Genomic DNA, 18181 nt, shown 5'->3' with positions numbered 1-18181 from the left:
CTCGTCTCTCAAGCCTATGACCCCCTTAACCCTGCTCACCAGAATATTGGCATAGGAACAATCCTCATTGTGCAGATTTATTTTCCATAAATGTAAACCAGTTTACTGGGTCTAGATTACTGGATTACTAGACTAATAATTCTCACTCCTGTATCCTTGTATGTAAAACCACAATGAACATTAGATTTTTCTGTGCCTGTAATCAGTTTATTTGTCCCATCTCCTTTGCTAGATTTCTCATTCCATGGTGTTCTTTAAGGAAGCCATAGAACACATCACAAGAGCTACAAGGGTCCTTCGACAACCAGGGAGTCACATGTTACTGGTAAGATTTAAATTTTTCAAATGTTTTTAAGTTTGTGAAGTAAAAATTAAGGAAATCCAATGAAATCTACTTTGCTGACAAAAGTTTTATTTATCCAGCTTTTCATTTATGAATGCTTGCAGTCATTGAGTCACAGGACAAGATCCTTGGCCATTCTAGAATTTGCATAAGAAATTCATCAACACAAAAAAATGGTATTTGTTTTCAGAAGGCATTTGATGTGAATAAAAGTGATGGGTCTGGCACCATCTCTAGCATATCCTCAGCATTAATGTAGTATCTGTGCAGGTGGATCTTGACTTTGAAAATAGTACACTTAGTTGAATGTTGATTTAGAAATGTGAGTCTTTGCACGAAGTTTTACTTCTCATGAAAACAAATGGCAATTAAATCTTTGGAAAATCCCCAAATATCTTGAATAGAGAAAAGCTTTCAGAAGGCTAAATAAAATCCAACATATTTAGCCAATTATGTGAATCACATTATTTATGACTATTTTGTTATTATTTAATGACTATTATTTAGTTATTGTATACTTTATAACTATTTACTTAGTTCACACCACTTTTTTCCAGAAAGTGCTTTTTTTGCATTCAAAATAAGTAGAGCATTATTTAAACAGTATTTTATTTAAACAGACATGTACAAGACTAATTAAAAGGAATTAAAAATTGGAAAGTAGAATTAAAGGGAGGGGCCAGCCCCGTGGCCAAGCAGTTAAGTCCGCACGCTCTGCTGCGCTGGGCCGGGGTTTCGCCGGTTCAGATCCTGGGGGCAGACGTGGCACTGTTCGTCAGGCCACGTTGAGGCGGTGTCCCACATGACACAACTAGAAGGATGTGCAACTAAGGTATACAACTATGTACCAGGGGGATTTAGGGAGATAAAGCAGAAAAAAAAAGAATTAAGGGGAAAAAATACAAAAGCAAGTCTTGCCACCGCCAAAACTATTCCTTATCTAACCTTTCCTAGCCCAGAAACGGCACCACCACATATTCTGCTCTAACCAGAGGTCTGGGAGCCCCTCACTCTTGACACTTTTCTGTCACACCCCGCATTCCATCCACCAGTAAGTCCTGGAAATACAATTTCCAAAATGTATTTCAAATCTGCCCACTTCTCTACATCTCAACTGCCACTGCCCTATTCAAGCCACTATCATCTCTACCTGGACTACGGCAGAAGCCTTCTCTGCTCTCCTTGCTAAAATAGCATGCCCCTTTCCCTCCTCTCAGTCCCTGTCACTTTATCTCTTTATTTTGCCTTATTTTTCTTCCTAGTCCTTAGCAGTATCTGATCTTACCTATTAATTTTTCATTTATTTATTATCTGTCTCCACATTTAGAACATAAACTCTATCAGAGCTATGATTTTTCTTTGTCTTATTTCAATTAGTAACATTATTTTTCTATTCCCAAAGGGTATAAACTCACCACAAAGTGAGTCTTTCTTTTCTAATAACAAGTAAGTTTACAACAAGTTCTCAATTCTAAAATTTCTGAGAATGCGTTCAGAGCAATTTTTTTTTAGAGATTGCCACCTGAGCTAACAACTGTTGCCAATCTTCTTTTTTTTTTCTGCTTTTTTTCTCCCCAAATCCCCCAGTACATAATTGTATCTTTTAGTTGTGGGTTCTTCTAGTTGTGACATGTGTGAACTGGCAAAACCCTGGGCCGCCAAAGCAGAGCGCACAAACTTAACCACTCAGCCATGGGGCCGGCCCCTCAGAGCAATTTTATTAAAGCCTAACATTCAACTAGAAACTTGCCTTAATAATTTCTCTACAGATGTTTTCTCATGAACATATCTGTCCTTTCAGAGCCCCTATTAAAAATACAAAGTAAAACATGGAAAGTCCCTGCTTCATCTCTGATCCTATGACTGTTTTGCCCAAATAAACATCATAGATAGATCTTTACCCTGGGTCAAGCTAAAACTGGAGTTCAACTTTGGAAAACAATAGTATGACTGGAAGCTGACCTGGAGTATGGAGCTTGGGCAGGGAGAAGCAGCTGGAGGGAGAAGAGTGGCTTGCTAAAGAACATTTAAAACAAATCTTTAAAATGAAGCAAATGATCATAATCTAGATCAGTCAGTTCAAATGAGATTATTAGTTGAATAGATAAGGAAATAAAAAGGAATTTATACATGACTTTTTAAAAGTAAATATTACTTAGTTCCACTGGATTGTAGTGTTGAACTACCAGAGCAAGAGAATAAGCAAACTAGTATGTCAGTTTAAGGCACTGGTTTAAAAGATGGTTGCAGGTAAATCCATTAGGTAAATGTTCAGTTTCCACACACACAAAAAAAAATCACAGAACATGAAAAGAGATAGGAAAGTGTGAACTCTACACATGGGAAAAAAGCAGTCAATACAAACTATCATGAAGGGAATTCAGATGTTGTGCATGACAGACAAAGACTTCAAAGCAACTTTTATAATATATTCAAAGAACTAAAGGAAGCCATATTTAAAGAATTAAAGAAAGTATGTGACTCTCTGACTCATTAAATAGAGATAAAAAGAAATTATTTTACAAAATTTAATTTCTGGAGTTGAAAAGTATAATAAATGAGGTGAAAAATTCACTAGAGGGGATGAACATCAAATTAAAACTGGCAGAAGAAAGAATTCATGCACTTGAAGATAGATCAAGAAAAATTATCCAGTCTGAAGAAGGGAAACAAAAATGAATGACAGGAAAAACCAAAACCTTAAAGATCTGTGCGACACCATCAAGTGTACAAAATGTACCAAAATATGCATAATGGGAATCTCAGAAAGAAAGGAGAAATAGAAAAGTGCAGAAAAAATTTTGCAGAAATAATGTCCAAGACATTCGTCTTTACATCTAAGAAGTTCAATGATAGTTCAAGAAATTTCAAATTGATAAACACAGGTAGATCCACACCTAGTCACATCATAGGCAAACTATTCAAAGACAAAGAGAAAACCATAAAGGCAGCAAGAGAAAAACAACTTATCATGTATTGGGAAATCTCAATAAAATTAACAGCTGACATCATCAGACAAAATGGAGATAAGAAAGCAGTGGGCTGATGTATTCAAAGTGATGAAAGAAAAAAAAGTCAATATTTCTCTCTCTCTCTCTTTTTTTTTTTTAAAGATTGACACCTGAGCTTACAACTGTTGCCAATCTTCTTTTTTTTTTTTCCTGCTTTTTCTTCCCAAATCCCCCAAGTACATGGTTGTATATTTTAGTTGTGGGTCCTTCCAGCTGTGGCATGTGGAACACCGCCTCACCGTGACCTAATGAGCAGCAGCATGTCCACACCCAAGATCCGAACCAGCAAAACCCCAGGCCACTGAAGCAAAGCACACAAACTTAACCACTCAGCCACTGGGCCGGCCCCTGTCAATATTTCTATATTTAGTAAAACTATCCCTCAAAAAATGAAGGTAAAATAAAGACATTCTCAGGTAAACAAAGACAAAGCATGTGTTGCTACCTTATAAGAAATACTAAAGGAAATGTTTCAGGCTAAGAGAGACTGACATCAGATGGTAACTTGAATCCACATGTAGCATAAAGAGTACCAGTAAGACTAATTACATAATTAAATATAAAACAATACATTAACAGCTAACATTATATTTAATAGTGAAACACTAAAGGCTTTTCCTCTAAGGTCAGGAGCAAGACAAGGATGCCCACTCTCACCACTCTTATTCAACATAGCATTGGAAGTCCTAGCTACAGCAATCAGACAAGAAAAAGAAATAAAAGCATCCAAATTGGGAAGGAAGAAGTAAAACTGTCACTATTTGCAGATGACATGCTATATATAGAAAACCCTAAAGATTCCACCAAAAAACTGTTAAAGCTAATAAATGAATTCAGTAAAGTTGCAGGAGACAAAATAAATATACAGAAATCAGGGGCTGGCCCCATGGCCCAGTGGTTAAGTTTGGTGGCCTGGGATTTTGCTGGTTTGGCTCCTGGGCACACACCTAACACTGCTCATCAGGCCATGCTGAAGTAGCATCCCACATAGCACAACTAGAAGGACCTACAACTAGAATATACAACTATGTACTGGGGGGCTTTGGGGAGAAGAAGAAAACAAAAAGAGATTGGCAACAGATGTTAACTCAGGGCCAATCTTTTAAAAAAAAAAAAATCAATTTCATTTCTACACACTAACAATGAACTATCAGAAAGAGAAAATAAGAAAACAATCCCGTTTACAATTACAGCAAAAAGAATGAAATACCTAGGAATAAATTTAACCAAGGAGGTGAAAGACCTATACACTGAACACTATAAGACATTGATGAAAGAAATTAAAAACGACACAAATAAATGGAAAGGCATACCATGCTAATGGATTGGAATAATTAATATTGTTAAAGAATCCATACTACCCAAAGCAATCTATAGATTTAATGTAATCCCTATTAAAATACCAATGGCATTTTTCACAGAACTAGAACAAATAATCCTAAAATTTGTATGGAACCACAAAAGACCCTGAATAGCGAAAGCAATCTTGAGAAAAAAGAACAAAGCTAGAGGTATCATGCTCCCTGATTTCAAACTATGCTACAACGCTATATGTAATCCAAACAGTATGGTACTGGCATGAAAACAGACACACAGATCAATGGAACAGAATAGAGAGCCCAGAAATAAACCTATGCCTAAATGGTCAGTTAACCTATGACAAAGGAGACAAAAATACACAATGGGGAAAAGATAGTCTCTTCAATAAATGGTGTTGGGAAAACTGGACAGATACATGCAAAAGAATGAAACCAGACCACTTTCTTACACCATATAAAAAAATAACCTCAAAATGGATTAAAGAATTAAATGTAAGATCTGAAACCATAAAACTCCTAGAAGAAGACGTAGGCAGTAAACTCTTTGACATCGGTCTTAGCAATATTTTTTAGATATGTCTGCTCAGGCAAAGACAATAAATGGGACTATGTCAAACTAAAAAGCTTTTGCACAATGAAGGAAACTATCAACAAAACAAAAAGGCAACCTATTGAATGGGAGAATATATTTGCAAATTATATATTCAATAAGATGTTAATACCTAAAGTATATAAAAGAACTCTTACAACTCAATATTTTAAAAAAATAATAATATGATTAAAAAATGGGCAGAGGACCTGAATAGACATTTTTCCAAAGAAGACACATGGATGGCCAACAAGTATATGAAAAGGTGTTCAGCATCACTAATCATCAGGGAAGTGCAAACCAGAACCACCATGAGACATCACCTCACACTTGTCAGAATGACTATTATCAAAAAGATGACAAATACCAAGTGTTGGTAAGAATGTGGAGAAAATGGAACCTTTGTGCACTGTTGGTGGGAATGTAAATTGGGCAATCACTATGGAAAACAGTATAACAGTTCCTCAAAAAATTAAAAATAGAACTACCATATAATCCAGCAATACCACTTCTGGGTATTTATCTGAAGAAAAGCAAGACAGTAATTCAAAAAGATATGTGCACCCCTATGTTCTTTGCAGCGTTATTTACAATAGACAAGGTATAAAAGCAATCTAAGTGTCCATTGGTGATGAATGGATAAAGAAGATGTGGTGTGTATATATATATATATATATGTGGTGGAATATTACTCAAGCCTAAAAAAAGAACAAAATCCTCACATTTGCAGCAACTTAGATGGACATAGAGGGTATTATGCTAAGTGAAATAAGCCAGAGAAAGAAGATGATTTCACTTGTATGTGGAATCTAAAAAAACAAACAAATGAAACAAAACAGAAACAGACTCATAGATACAGAAAACAAATTGGTGGTTGCTACAGGTGTTGGGGCTGTGGGGAAAGGTGAAATAGGTGAAATGGATAAGAGGTACAAACTTCCGGTCATAAATAAATAAGCCATGGGGATGTGATATACAGCATAGGGAATATAGTCAACAATATTGTCATAACTTTGTATAATGACAGATGGTTGCTAGTCTTATCAGGACGATCATTTTGTAATGTAAATAGATGTCAAATCACTGTTGTACATCTCAAAAAAATAAAAATACATGTAGAGCTGGCCCCGTGGCCGAGTGGTTATGTTTGCGCACTCTGCCTTGGTGGCCCAGGGTTTCACCAGTTCGGATCCTGGGTGCGGACATGGCATGGTTCATCAGGTCATGCTGAGGCGGCAGCCCACATAACATAACTAGAAGCACTCTCAACTAGAATATACAACTATGTACCCAAGGGCTTTGGAGAGAAGAAGAAGAAGGAAAAAAAGAAGATTGGCAACAAGTGTTACCTCAGGTATCCATCTTTTTTAAAAAATACATATAGTTTAACTCCAAAAAAAAAAAGAATAGAGGGAGTTCAAGCCTGGATCTTTGTGGGATAAAAAGAAACATGCAGGGGCTGGCCCCGTGGCCGAGTGGTTAAGTTCGCGCGCTCTGCTGCAGGCGGCCCAGTGTTTCGTTGGTTCGGATCCTGGGCGCGGACATGGCACTGCTCGTTGGACCACGCTGGGGCGGCGTCCCACATGCCACAACTAGAAGGACCCGCCAAGAAGAATATACAACTATGTACTGGGGGGCTTTGGGGAGAAAAAGGGAAAAAATAAAATCTTTAAAAAAAAATAAAAAAGAAACATGCATTGAGTTACTGCTTCACACCCACGAGGATGGCGATAATAAAAAAGACAGTTAACAAGCGTTGGAAGGATGTGGAAAAACTGGAACCCTCATACACTGCTGATGCTAAAATGGTGCAGCCTCTTTGGAAAACAGTCAGGCAGTTTCTCAAAATGTTAAACATAGAGTTACCATATAACCCAGAAATTCCTCTCCTAAGTATATACCCAAGAGAACAAATGTCCACACAAAAACTTGTACATGTTCATACCAGAATTATTCATATTAGCTAAAAATGGAAACAACCCAACATTCATCAACTGATGAATGGATAAACAAAACGTTATCCATACAATGGAATATTATTCAACATGCTACAGCATGGATGACCGTTGAAAACTTAATGCTAAGTGAAAGAGGCCAGACACAAATGCCACGTATTTTATGATTCCGTATATATGAAATGTGCAGAATGAGTAAATTTATAAAGACAGAAGGTAGGTTAGTGATTGCCAGGGGGTGGGAGGAGGAGGGAATGGGGAGTGATTGCTTTCTGTTTGGAGTGCTGAAAAAGTTCTGGAACTAGACAGTAGTGATGCTCGCACAACCCTATGAATATACTATAAAACATTGAATTGTATACTTTACATGGGTGAATTGTATGGTAAATCTCAAAAAGCTGTCTAAAAAAAGAAAAAGACAATGTGGCTTCTGACTTGCTCCTCCTGTCTTCTGGATCACTTACTCTGGAGAAAGCCAGCTGCCATGTTGGAAAAAAGTCCATGTGGTGAGGAACTGAGATTTCCAGTCAACAACCATGTTGACTGGAGTAAGTCGTCTTGAAAGCAGATCCTTCCATACCAGTCAAGCCTTCAGATGACTGCAGCCCTGGCTGGTGTGGTGACTGTAATCTCATGAGGTACCCTGAGCCAGAACCACCAGCTACACCATTCCTGGGGGTTCCTGACCCTCAGACCGTGTGAGAAGATAGGTGTTTGTTGCTCTAAGTAATTTGTTATGCAGCAATAGACATATTCTTAAGTGAAAAAGCAAGTGGCAGGGCCTGCCTGGTGGCACAGCGGTTAAGTTCACGTACTCCACTTTGGCTGCCCAGGGTTTGCCAGTTCAGATCCTGGGCACAGACCTACACACCATTCATCAAGCCGTGCTGTGGCAGGTGTCCCACATACAAAATAGAGGAAGATGGACACAGATGTTAGCTCAGGGCCAAACTTCCTCAGAAAAAAGAGGAGGATTGGCAGCAGATGTTAGCTCAGGGCTAATCTTCCTCAAAAAAAAAAAGCAAGTGGCAAAACATTAGGCACACAATGATTTCTTTTTTTGTTTAAAATTCTTCTGTTCGTATGCTCGAAAAAATCACAGATAATGCTATCTCTAGGTGGAGATATTATTTACATTTTTTCCTTTTAATGTCTCTTTATTTTCCTACTTTTTCTACAGTGAATCTCTCTGTTTCTCTAATAAAAAGCAATTGAAGTTTTAAAAAGACAGTGTATTAATTTTCCACTGCCTGTGAAACAACTTACCACAAGTATGGCAACTTAAACAACACAAATTTATTTTATCCTTTTGCATGTCCAAAGTATGACATGGATGTCACTGGGCTAAAACTGAAGGTGTGGGCCGTCCTTTCTGGAGGCTCTAAGGGAGGATCTGTTTCCATGCATTTTCCAGATTCTAGAGGCTGCCTCCAGCCCTTGGCTCATGACCCCCTTTCTCCATCTTCAAATCCGGCAACATGGCATCTCACTAATTCTTCATCAGTCATCACACATCTCTCTCTCTCCCTCTCTGTCTCTCTGATCACAGCCAGGAAAGATTCCCTGCTTTTTAAGGACTTATATGATTAGATTGGATCCAACCAGATAATCCAAAATAATCTCCCCATTTCAAGATCCTTAACCTTAATCACATTGGTAATGTGTCTTTTGCCATATAAGGTAATATATTCACAGGTTCCAGGGCCCACAACATGGACATATTTAGGGGTGGAGTGTCAAGGATATTATTCTGCCTACCACAGACAGTATAAGTATATTTTTCTTTTTTTCTCTTAACTGCTTTAAAAGACAGTTGCATAAAACAATAATAATAAAACTATTGTTAGCCTGATAACATAAAGATTTAGTATATATAGTAATAAATAGTGCAAAAAAGGAGGGAGGAAATGGAGCAGTATTGGAGCAAACTTTTTATATTTTACTGGAATTAAGTTAATATTAATCTGGAGTAGATTGATAAATTAAAGTTTACACTGTAATTCCTAAAGGAACCATCAAAAAAATAACTCAAAAATCCATAATAGAAACAACAAAGGAATTAAACTAGAGTTCTAGAAAACATTGATTTAACACAAAAGAATATAGTAAAGGAGAAACAAAAAGAAAAAAGAAATGAGACAAGTAGAAAAAAGCAATATGGCAGACATAAATCAATCACCACATTAAATATAAATGCTCTAAATGTTCCAATAAAAAGGCAGAAATTGTAGGACTGGATTTTAAAAGGAACAAAATCCAACTATATGCTGTCAAGAAGAGTCACATTTTAGATTCAAAGACACAAAGTGGTTGAAAATAAAAAGATGGAGAAAGATAATTCATGCAAACAGTTACAATAAGAGAATTGGAGTGGGTATACTAATATCAGACAAAATATACTCTCAGTTAAAAAAAGTATTCTGAGGGGAAAAAGACATGTTATAATGATAACAATGATGAATTAAAGCAATCGTTAACAAACTCTTCCAGAAAATAGAAGAGGGAATATTTCCCAGTGCTGCCAGTATCACTCTTCATACTGAAACTAGACAAAGACATCATGATAAAAGAAAACTACAGACCAATATCCCTTGTGAACATAGTTATAAAAATTTTGAACCCAATGTTAGCAAATCAAATGCAACAACATATAGGCATTATACACCATAACCAGTGAGATTTATCCCAGTAATACATGTTTGGTTTAACATCCAAAATCCATTAATATAATACACTATATTAATAGAGTAAAAGGCAAAAAATGCATGATCATCTTGATAGATGCAGAAAAAGTGTTTGATAAAATTGAACACTGTTTATGATTTTAAAAAAACTCAGCAAAAAGGAGTAGAAGAGAACTTCATCAACCTAAAAAAGGGAATCTATGAAAAACTTGTAGCTAACCTCATGCTTAATGGTGAAAACCTACATGTTTTTTCCCTAAGAATGGGAACAAAGTAAGAACGTTCTCTCACAATATCTATTTAACACTATTCTGGAGGTTCTAGCCAGTGCAATTGATCAAGAAAAAGAAAAAAAGGCATCCAGATTGGAAAAAGAATAAGTAAAACTGTCTTTATTCATATTTCACATGATTCTTTTTATAGGAAATCCTAAGGACAAACCGCCCAATTAAAAATAGACACCTCACAAAAGCATATGAAACAATGCTCTATCTAATTTGACATTAGCGAAAACAACGAGATACCACTGCACACCAATTAAAGTGACCAAAATCCAAAAAACTGACAATGAGAATTGCTACAGGTATACAGAGCAACAGGAACTCTCATTCATTTTTGGTGGGAATGCAAAATAGCACAGTCACGGTGGAAGACAGTTTGGCAGCTTCTTACAAAAGCTAAACATAGTCTTAAGCCTAGCAATTGTGCTCTTACATATTTACCTAACGTATTTGAAAACTTATGTCCTCACAAAAATCTGCACATAAATGATTATAGCAACTTTATTCATAATTGCCAAAAACTGGAAGCAACCAAAATGTCCTTCAATATGTGAATAGATAAACAAACTGTGGTACACTGGGATATTATGCAGAGATAAAAAGAAATGAGATATGAAGTCATAAAAAGACATAGACAAGTCTTTAAGGCATATTGTTAAGTGAAAAAAGACAGCCTGGAAAGACTACATACTGTATGATTCCAACTATATGACATTCTGGAAAAGGCAAAACTATGGAGATGGTAAAAAGATTAGTAGTTGCCAAGCGTTTGGCGGGAGAAACGAAGGTGAAACACAAAAGATTTTTAGGGTGACAAAACTATTCTGTATGGTTCTGTATGATGAATATGTGGCACTATACATTTGTCAAAACCCACAGAACTTTACAGCACAAAGAGTGAACCTTAATGTATGCAGATTTTTAAAAATCATTTAGGAGGTCCAGGGATCCCAGGATGGAATACAGAATGTGAAAAAAATCAAATTGTGTTGCCAATGTATGACACAACCTCACTGAAGAGAGGGAGAGGAAAAGGCACTCACCTAAGGAACTTTGGAAATGAGTGGAGTCTCTAAGCTTAAAGGCAAAAGAAAGTGTACGTAAGCACTGTACTCTAGTTAATAAAGTAGTTCCTATGGGAGTCAGGTCAACCATTCTGATACCGCTATACATATGTACTGCAACTGGATCATTAAGTAAAGGATGGCAGATGACGGGAGCCAGTTTTCTCACTGTTGGAGTGGGATGTTATAGATAAACAAGGGGAAGAGGCTAGAATGACCTGTATAGTAATAGATTAGAGTTGAAGACATCAGTTGAACTTATGTTTAGTTTAATATAGATGGTTACATATAGAAATATTTATAGAAATGTGTATATGCAGGGTTAGCATACAAACAAATTTCCTTGCTGTGTCTGCTGAGAGGGCCTAGAAACAGTGATACCCCAGTAGTAATGAGCACACCTAGCACCCATATCTTGGTTTCTAATACCATTCTTCAATAAAAGGAACCAGGGCTCCTTGGAAAAAATGGCTTATTATAAGGCTGGCACAAAAAACCTACTGTGTGAACATGGATTATCTTGTAGCACCAGAAAGGAAGTGTTAAAAAAAAAATCAAAATGATGAGAGTAGGTCAAAGGGACACAGGAGCCAACTAAAAGAGCTCCCCATGGCCATACCCGAAACAACCAAATAAATAAAGTAGTATGGGATTATAACCCAAAGTATATAGTAAATATCCATGAGTCCATAAATATTAATAAATTATTGAATAAATAAATAAATGGAGAAAAATAGACAAATTTCCCATAAAGAAGAACTCCAAATAATGTTATGTAGATACTTTGCCCTCAAGGAGTTGGAGCATAACTCCTTAACTGTGAGCTACTATTAGCGACTTTCTCCCAAGTACAGTATGGAAAGGGGGATAAAAGAGCAACTTTACAATAGAGAAACTGACGAACACTATCTCATCGGGTGAGCAAGGTCAGCATCATGAAAACAGCACTTTATCACTGTGGCCTTTCTCCCAAAAACACATAACCCTAGTCACTAAGAAAATCCCAACTGAGGAACATTTTACAAACTGCCTGACCAGTACTCTTTGCAACTGTCAAGGTCATCAAAAACAAAGAGAATCTGAAACTGTCACAGTCAAGAGGAGCCAAAGTGACAACTAAGTGTAATGTGGTCTCTTGGATGGAATCCTGGAACAGAAAAAGCACATTAGATAAAAACTAAGGAAATCTGAATGAAGTATGGACTTTACTTAATAACATACCAACATTGTTTCATTAATGGTAATAAATGTATCATACTAAATAGAGGAATCTGGATGTGGGGTATATAAAAATCGTCTTTTACTATCTTGGCAATTTTATTGTAAATCAAAAACTCTTCTAAAATAAAATGTTTATTTTTTTAAATGGGCAAAAGATTTAGATAGATATTTCACCAAAGAAGATACATGAATGGCTAATAAGCCCATGAAAAGATACTCAACATCATTAATCACTGGGGAAATGAAAATTAAAACTACACTGCGATACCACTACACACCCACTTAAATGACCGTCATCAAAAAGGTGCTCAATAACAAGTGTTGACAAGGATGTAGATAAACTGGAATTTTCACACATTACTGATGTGAATGTAAAATAGTACAACTACTTTGGAAAACAATTTGCCCATTCTTTATAAAGTTTAACATATATTTACTCTATAACTGAGCAATTCCATTCTTATGTATCTACACAAAAGAAAGTAAAACAAATGGCCACTCAAAGACTTGTACGCAAATGTTCATAGCAGCATTAGTATAATAGCCAGGAGGTGGAAACAATGCAAATGTCCATCAGGAGGTGAATAAACAAAATGTGGTTATCCATACAATAGAATACTGCTCAGCGATAAAAGGGAATGATACACACAACGTGAAAGCACCTCAACACCATCATGGTAAGTGGAAAGTCATACACAAAAGACTTGGTATTGTGTAATTCCTTTTATAGGAAATGTCCAAAAAAGGCAAATATATAGAGACAGAAAGCATATTAATAGTTGCCTGGGACTGCGGGTTGGAATGAGGATTAACTGCAAACGGGCTTGAGGCATCTTGGGTGCTGGAAATCTTCTAAAAATGGATTGTAGTGATGGTTGCATGACTTAGTAAATTTACTAAAAATTATTGACTTGTACACTTAAAACAGGTATAGTCTTCAAATTATACCTCAATAAGGCTGTTAAAAAAGGTAAAGCTCTGTCATCACTACCAAAGAGCTCTTATTAAGTGTTTATTGCTCAAAATAAATAGGAAAAGACCTATCTAAATTCTTATAAATGAAGAATGAAATATTGACAGTGGCATAATGATGATTTATAAGCCTACCTTTGCTGTTCTGCCAGATTATGTTATCTTTCCAGTGAACTTACATAGTTCAAGAGGATGTAAAGAGAAAAGATGAAAATTTTGAATGTGTATGAGTGCCTTATAACGCTTTGATAAAATACTTTAATTATGTTTAATATATCTTACAAAAAGATTATAAAAATAGTCTAAGATATTTTTGCTGTAAATTTCTAGCACATATAAATAAAAAACTATATATTGATAGATTTCCAGAACATATATAGGAATTACCTGTTGGATTTTTTTCTTCCAAAGATTGGAACAGATGGATGTGGAAAAGAAACTTGTACAACCTTGGCCTGTTACTTGACAGAAAACAGACTATACCGAGTGCCTACGTCTCACAATTATGCCTACACAGAATTCAAAGAAGACTTTAAAAAGGTGTTTATTCAAGCAGGATTAGAAGGGATCCCCACTGTTTTGATAGTTACGAATTTAAACCCAGATCAGGTAAGTGCTTTTTGTCTTTATTATTTGCTAATGTTTGATATTTAAGTAGCCCCCTAAAATTTAACATTTGAAAAGAAAATATTTATCTATAGTCCTATTAACCTATCCTATCAATTCTTTTCATTATTCTCTGTCCTTATCCAGTCATAACCCATAGAGTTTATATGTTTGTAATCATGCTGTAGATAATTTTGCACAAGCATTACAACAAAAGCATTCTCTATATCTTTATAATTTTCATTTTAATTGACAAATTGAAAGCAATTTATCTATGTAACTGAAGTCATCCATCTTCTATCTGAACTAGTTTTGTAATCTGTGTTTTTAAAAAAACGCTACCATCTGTATCCCCTCTCTGACCATGTAATCCAGTGTGCTCTCACAGCGCTGAGGCTTCTGGTTCTCTCCTCTATCCCTCGAATTTCCCATCTAGTTTAGGACTTTCCTTACAGGATATACTTCATTTATATACAAACAAAAAATATTAATCACCCACCTTTTAAAAAATCTATTGTTTTGCATAAGTTATACACTTCTACAGCCAAAGCATAATTAGGAGTACTATTTCAGATGGGATTTACTTCTTTGTGGCAAAGTGTCAAGGGAACATTGTTTGTTATCTATGATTCAGAAATGTATAGTTATTAGTATTGTTTCAGACTCTCATCTTGTTTTTTCTCCTAAAACTGGACCCCTCTCTCTAGAGTTGTGTTTTTCTTTCATGTCATATTTTAAGAGTAAATCCAAGTGCCATGTCATGTCTGCAGGACTCCATAATATCCAGTTTTTCTGCTATATATTCTCCCCTGCCAAAATTTAAATATCGTGCTCTATTGATCTGGTTGAGGTTTCTACCAGATGCTTTCTTTCTGGACTTCAGAATATGTAGTTTCTCCCATGCCAGGAGCCTAGTGCTCTAATTTAATAAATCATTTTTTAGAAAAGACTGTCAAGTCAGAGCTGATATGAACATGGCTCCTCTATTCCCATGTTGTTAAGGACTTCAAGCTCATTGGACTCCCTTCCATACTTTCCAGGTTTCTTCTGGCTACATTATTGCTTTCCATGTGAATCAAAAAAATAGTGTTATGATTTTGTTAAATTAACATTTGTTAAGTGGAGCACAGGGTCCCAGATGGTGAAATATGTTTCCACAAAAGACTACAAGTGAATTTGAAATAGAGAAGTTTATTACTCATAGGTCCCCCTGGAGGAAGTACACAGCACGCTTCCAGGGGCCACATGAGGACAGTCAAGGCAGGGTACACACAGAGAAAGGCAGGACCTGGGGCACATGCCTTTATTAGGGCACGTGGCTGGAGTGCTTTGGGTTTCCCAGGCTAGAGCTGGGTTGGTGAATTCAAACCCTAAGAGCGGGGTTTGGGTAAGCCCCACGGGGTCTCATCTAAAGGACACATAAAGCATACAGGCCCTGGGAGGCAGGGAGACTGTGATCACAAGGGCTGTTGGGGAAGTCATACCAGCAACTTAGATTGGCTGTGACTCTGTGGGCTGTTATCTGGGGCATGCGCTTGCGTGAGGGGCTGGTGTCGGTTTAAGGACCCCCACAGGTCGCTTGGCCAAACAAAATGGATGCTGAGGGAGCAATGCCGTGGAGTACCTTAGCTGAACTCTCGACAAGTGAGTAACAGTCAGTGTGTTTATTAAGTGTGTTTGGTGGTTCTCCATCATGTCTGGGTGACAGGAAAGCAGTTAGCCCCGTGTCACCTCTGTTGGCCTCTACTGGAGACTGCCCACTAGCTCCCTGCCCTTCGCCACCTGGGCTGAAATACCAGAAACCTGTGAGCATCTGAGGAGTATCCTGAGGCGCACATAATGCTAATAATGCTTCTTTCTTTTTTTTTAAAGAAAGCTTGGATTTATTCTCAAAACCAAAATGTTCATGCTTTTTTATAATAACTCCTCTGGTAGAGTTTCTTTCACTCTTCTTTCTCCTCTGTTACCTTTCCCATTTGATTCGGAACCTTCGATAGAGATGAACTTGGTTAAATTAAAATAATTTTTCACCCATGTTATTCCTAGTTTGTGTAGTATTCAAACACAAAAGTAGATGGACTGAAGTCTTCTATAAAGTTCTTGAAGCAGAGACCCCGCTCAACTCATCACTGTGTCCACCCCTCCATACCTCTTGCCCCAGTGCATGACACAGGTGTTTGGCATACTGTCAGTACCAAATATATGTTCTCTAATATTTCATTGAATGAACAGATCAATAAAGCTTATTTTAAGTCAGAAAAAAAATCTTTAATGGATTTGAATTGAGAGAAGTTTAGTATTTAAAAAAATTAACCTTAATGCTCCTTAAACACTATTGCTTTCTCAATTTTATGTGTTTAGGATAGAATATATAAATAATTTACTCATTCCTAATTAAATATATGTTTCACTGAAGGAGTCGTTTTTAGAAGATTTGAACGGCATCCTCAATTTGGGAAAAATGCCTGACTTGTTTGAAAATGAGGAACTGGATTCTATTGCACTAAGGATTAGATCTCTGGCTGAACAGTCTGGTTATATTGATAATAGGCAATCTTTACTTTCATTCTTCCAAAAGGTACTTATTTGTGAATTGGCTCTATAAAATTGTCATGTTAAATTAAAAGTAGACTATGTTTATAATTCTGTATATGATTTTCAAATTGGATAATTTCTTTAGTTCTTTAAATGAGTTTGTCAAGCTTCAATAATGGCTGTCATCCCTATGCACAGACACACCATTCTCTTAGGCAGGCCAAAGATTGAAAAAGATAGGGGCCTGACTGGCTATCAAGGGCTTAAAAAAATAATAGCAGCTAGAGGCAAAGACGAGAGAAATAAGATCCCAATATTATTTCTTGCACTGAGATCCCTTCCTGGCCAATGTGGTTTTCATTTCAGTCATGTTGATAACGAGTCTGGAAAGGCAAGAAACAAGATTTCTTTCATCCCTTTGAATAGCCCTAGAATTGGCCAGGAAGTGTGGGTACAGAAAGAAATCAGCCAGATAGAGCAGGTGATATTCAGAATGAACTCAGCAGTTGAGTAGCTATGAAAGGACCAGTTTGGTGAGACATATAGACTAGACCAATGAACTAGACTTTCTGGGTCTTTAAGGCATGATGATTGACCAATGGCTTAGTGAACAGATAGAAATGATTCCCCAAACCAAAATGTTCGCTGGGAAAGTACCACAGGTCAACTTATTTCTGGTGCCACTTTCTGCTTATCATGGAGTTATTTGAAAATTGAACTGGGCCAAGCTCCATTCCTCAAGAGATACTTAGTGATCTGGCACAAGAAGAAGATGTAAAAGATTCCAGAAATGGAATCCACAATTGAGAGAGAACAATATCATATGAAAGGATACTTGGATTGAGTTATATTTTAAAATGCCATGGTAGAAAGAAGGATAGAAGTTATCCTGATAACTTGTGGCACTCTAGTGCCTTGTTGTTGGTTTAACCAATAGATTGTGAGTGGTAAGGAAGAACAATGAAATTCTTATTTGGAATGTGGAGAACAGTGCACTCTAGAAATAAAAAATAAACCAGGAACACCAGGAATATATATATGTATATATACATATATGTATATGTATATACACCATACTCCCAAAAATGTTTGACAATAATAATAAATAGTGAAGGCACACTTTCAACTGTTAACATTGGATATCTTCAAGTAGGAATTTGGTGATGGGTAAAGCGAAGAAAGTTGATTTCATTTTTAATTTAAACATTTCTGTATCTTATGAATTTTGCACTGAGCAGTTTAATTTGCTCTTGGAAATTTTTTTAAAGACAAAAAGCAGGGGAAATCTTACACTTTCGTCTTCTTTCAGCTTTACCACACTTACTTGGCAAAATAGGTTACTTGATACTCAAAGATATTATCACTTTGTACAAATGGAACTTTTTGAGTTAAAAGGAACATTAGCTGCTTTCAGTAATGTGGTTTTATTGTAAAATGTCACATGGAGATAGGGAAGCAATCTGTGCCCCATGCCCAGTCCTTCCATGAAGCCAGAACAGCAGCAGCACAGCCAGGTGTTATGGGAGGAAAGGATGCAGGCACACTTCATAGAAACTAGCACTTTGCCTAGGACCTGCAAAATTGTACAGGATCTAATGTTG

General features: G+C 36.5%; 1 protein-coding gene across 1 annotated transcript in view; it reads left to right on the top strand.

The window, feature by feature from the left end:
• The window catches only part of DNAH14 (dynein axonemal heavy chain 14), a 390346-nt gene that overhangs the window by 275778 nt on the left and 96387 nt on the right, over window positions 1–18181 (top strand). Inside the window, exons 53-55 of the mRNA XM_046678097.1 lie at window positions 233–325; window positions 13851–14048; window positions 16462–16623. Coding sequence (XP_046534053.1) covers window positions 233–325; window positions 13851–14048; window positions 16462–16623 — 453 coding nt within the window. The remainder of the gene's footprint in view (window positions 1–232; window positions 326–13850; window positions 14049–16461; window positions 16624–18181) is intronic.

Source organism: Equus quagga, chromosome 12 (genome assembly GCF_021613505.1).
Source record: "Equus quagga isolate Etosha38 chromosome 12, UCLA_HA_Equagga_1.0, whole genome shotgun sequence".
Lineage (NCBI taxonomy): Eukaryota > Metazoa > Chordata > Mammalia > Perissodactyla > Equidae > Equus > Equus quagga.
This window is presented reverse-complemented; position numbering and strand designations above follow the sequence as displayed.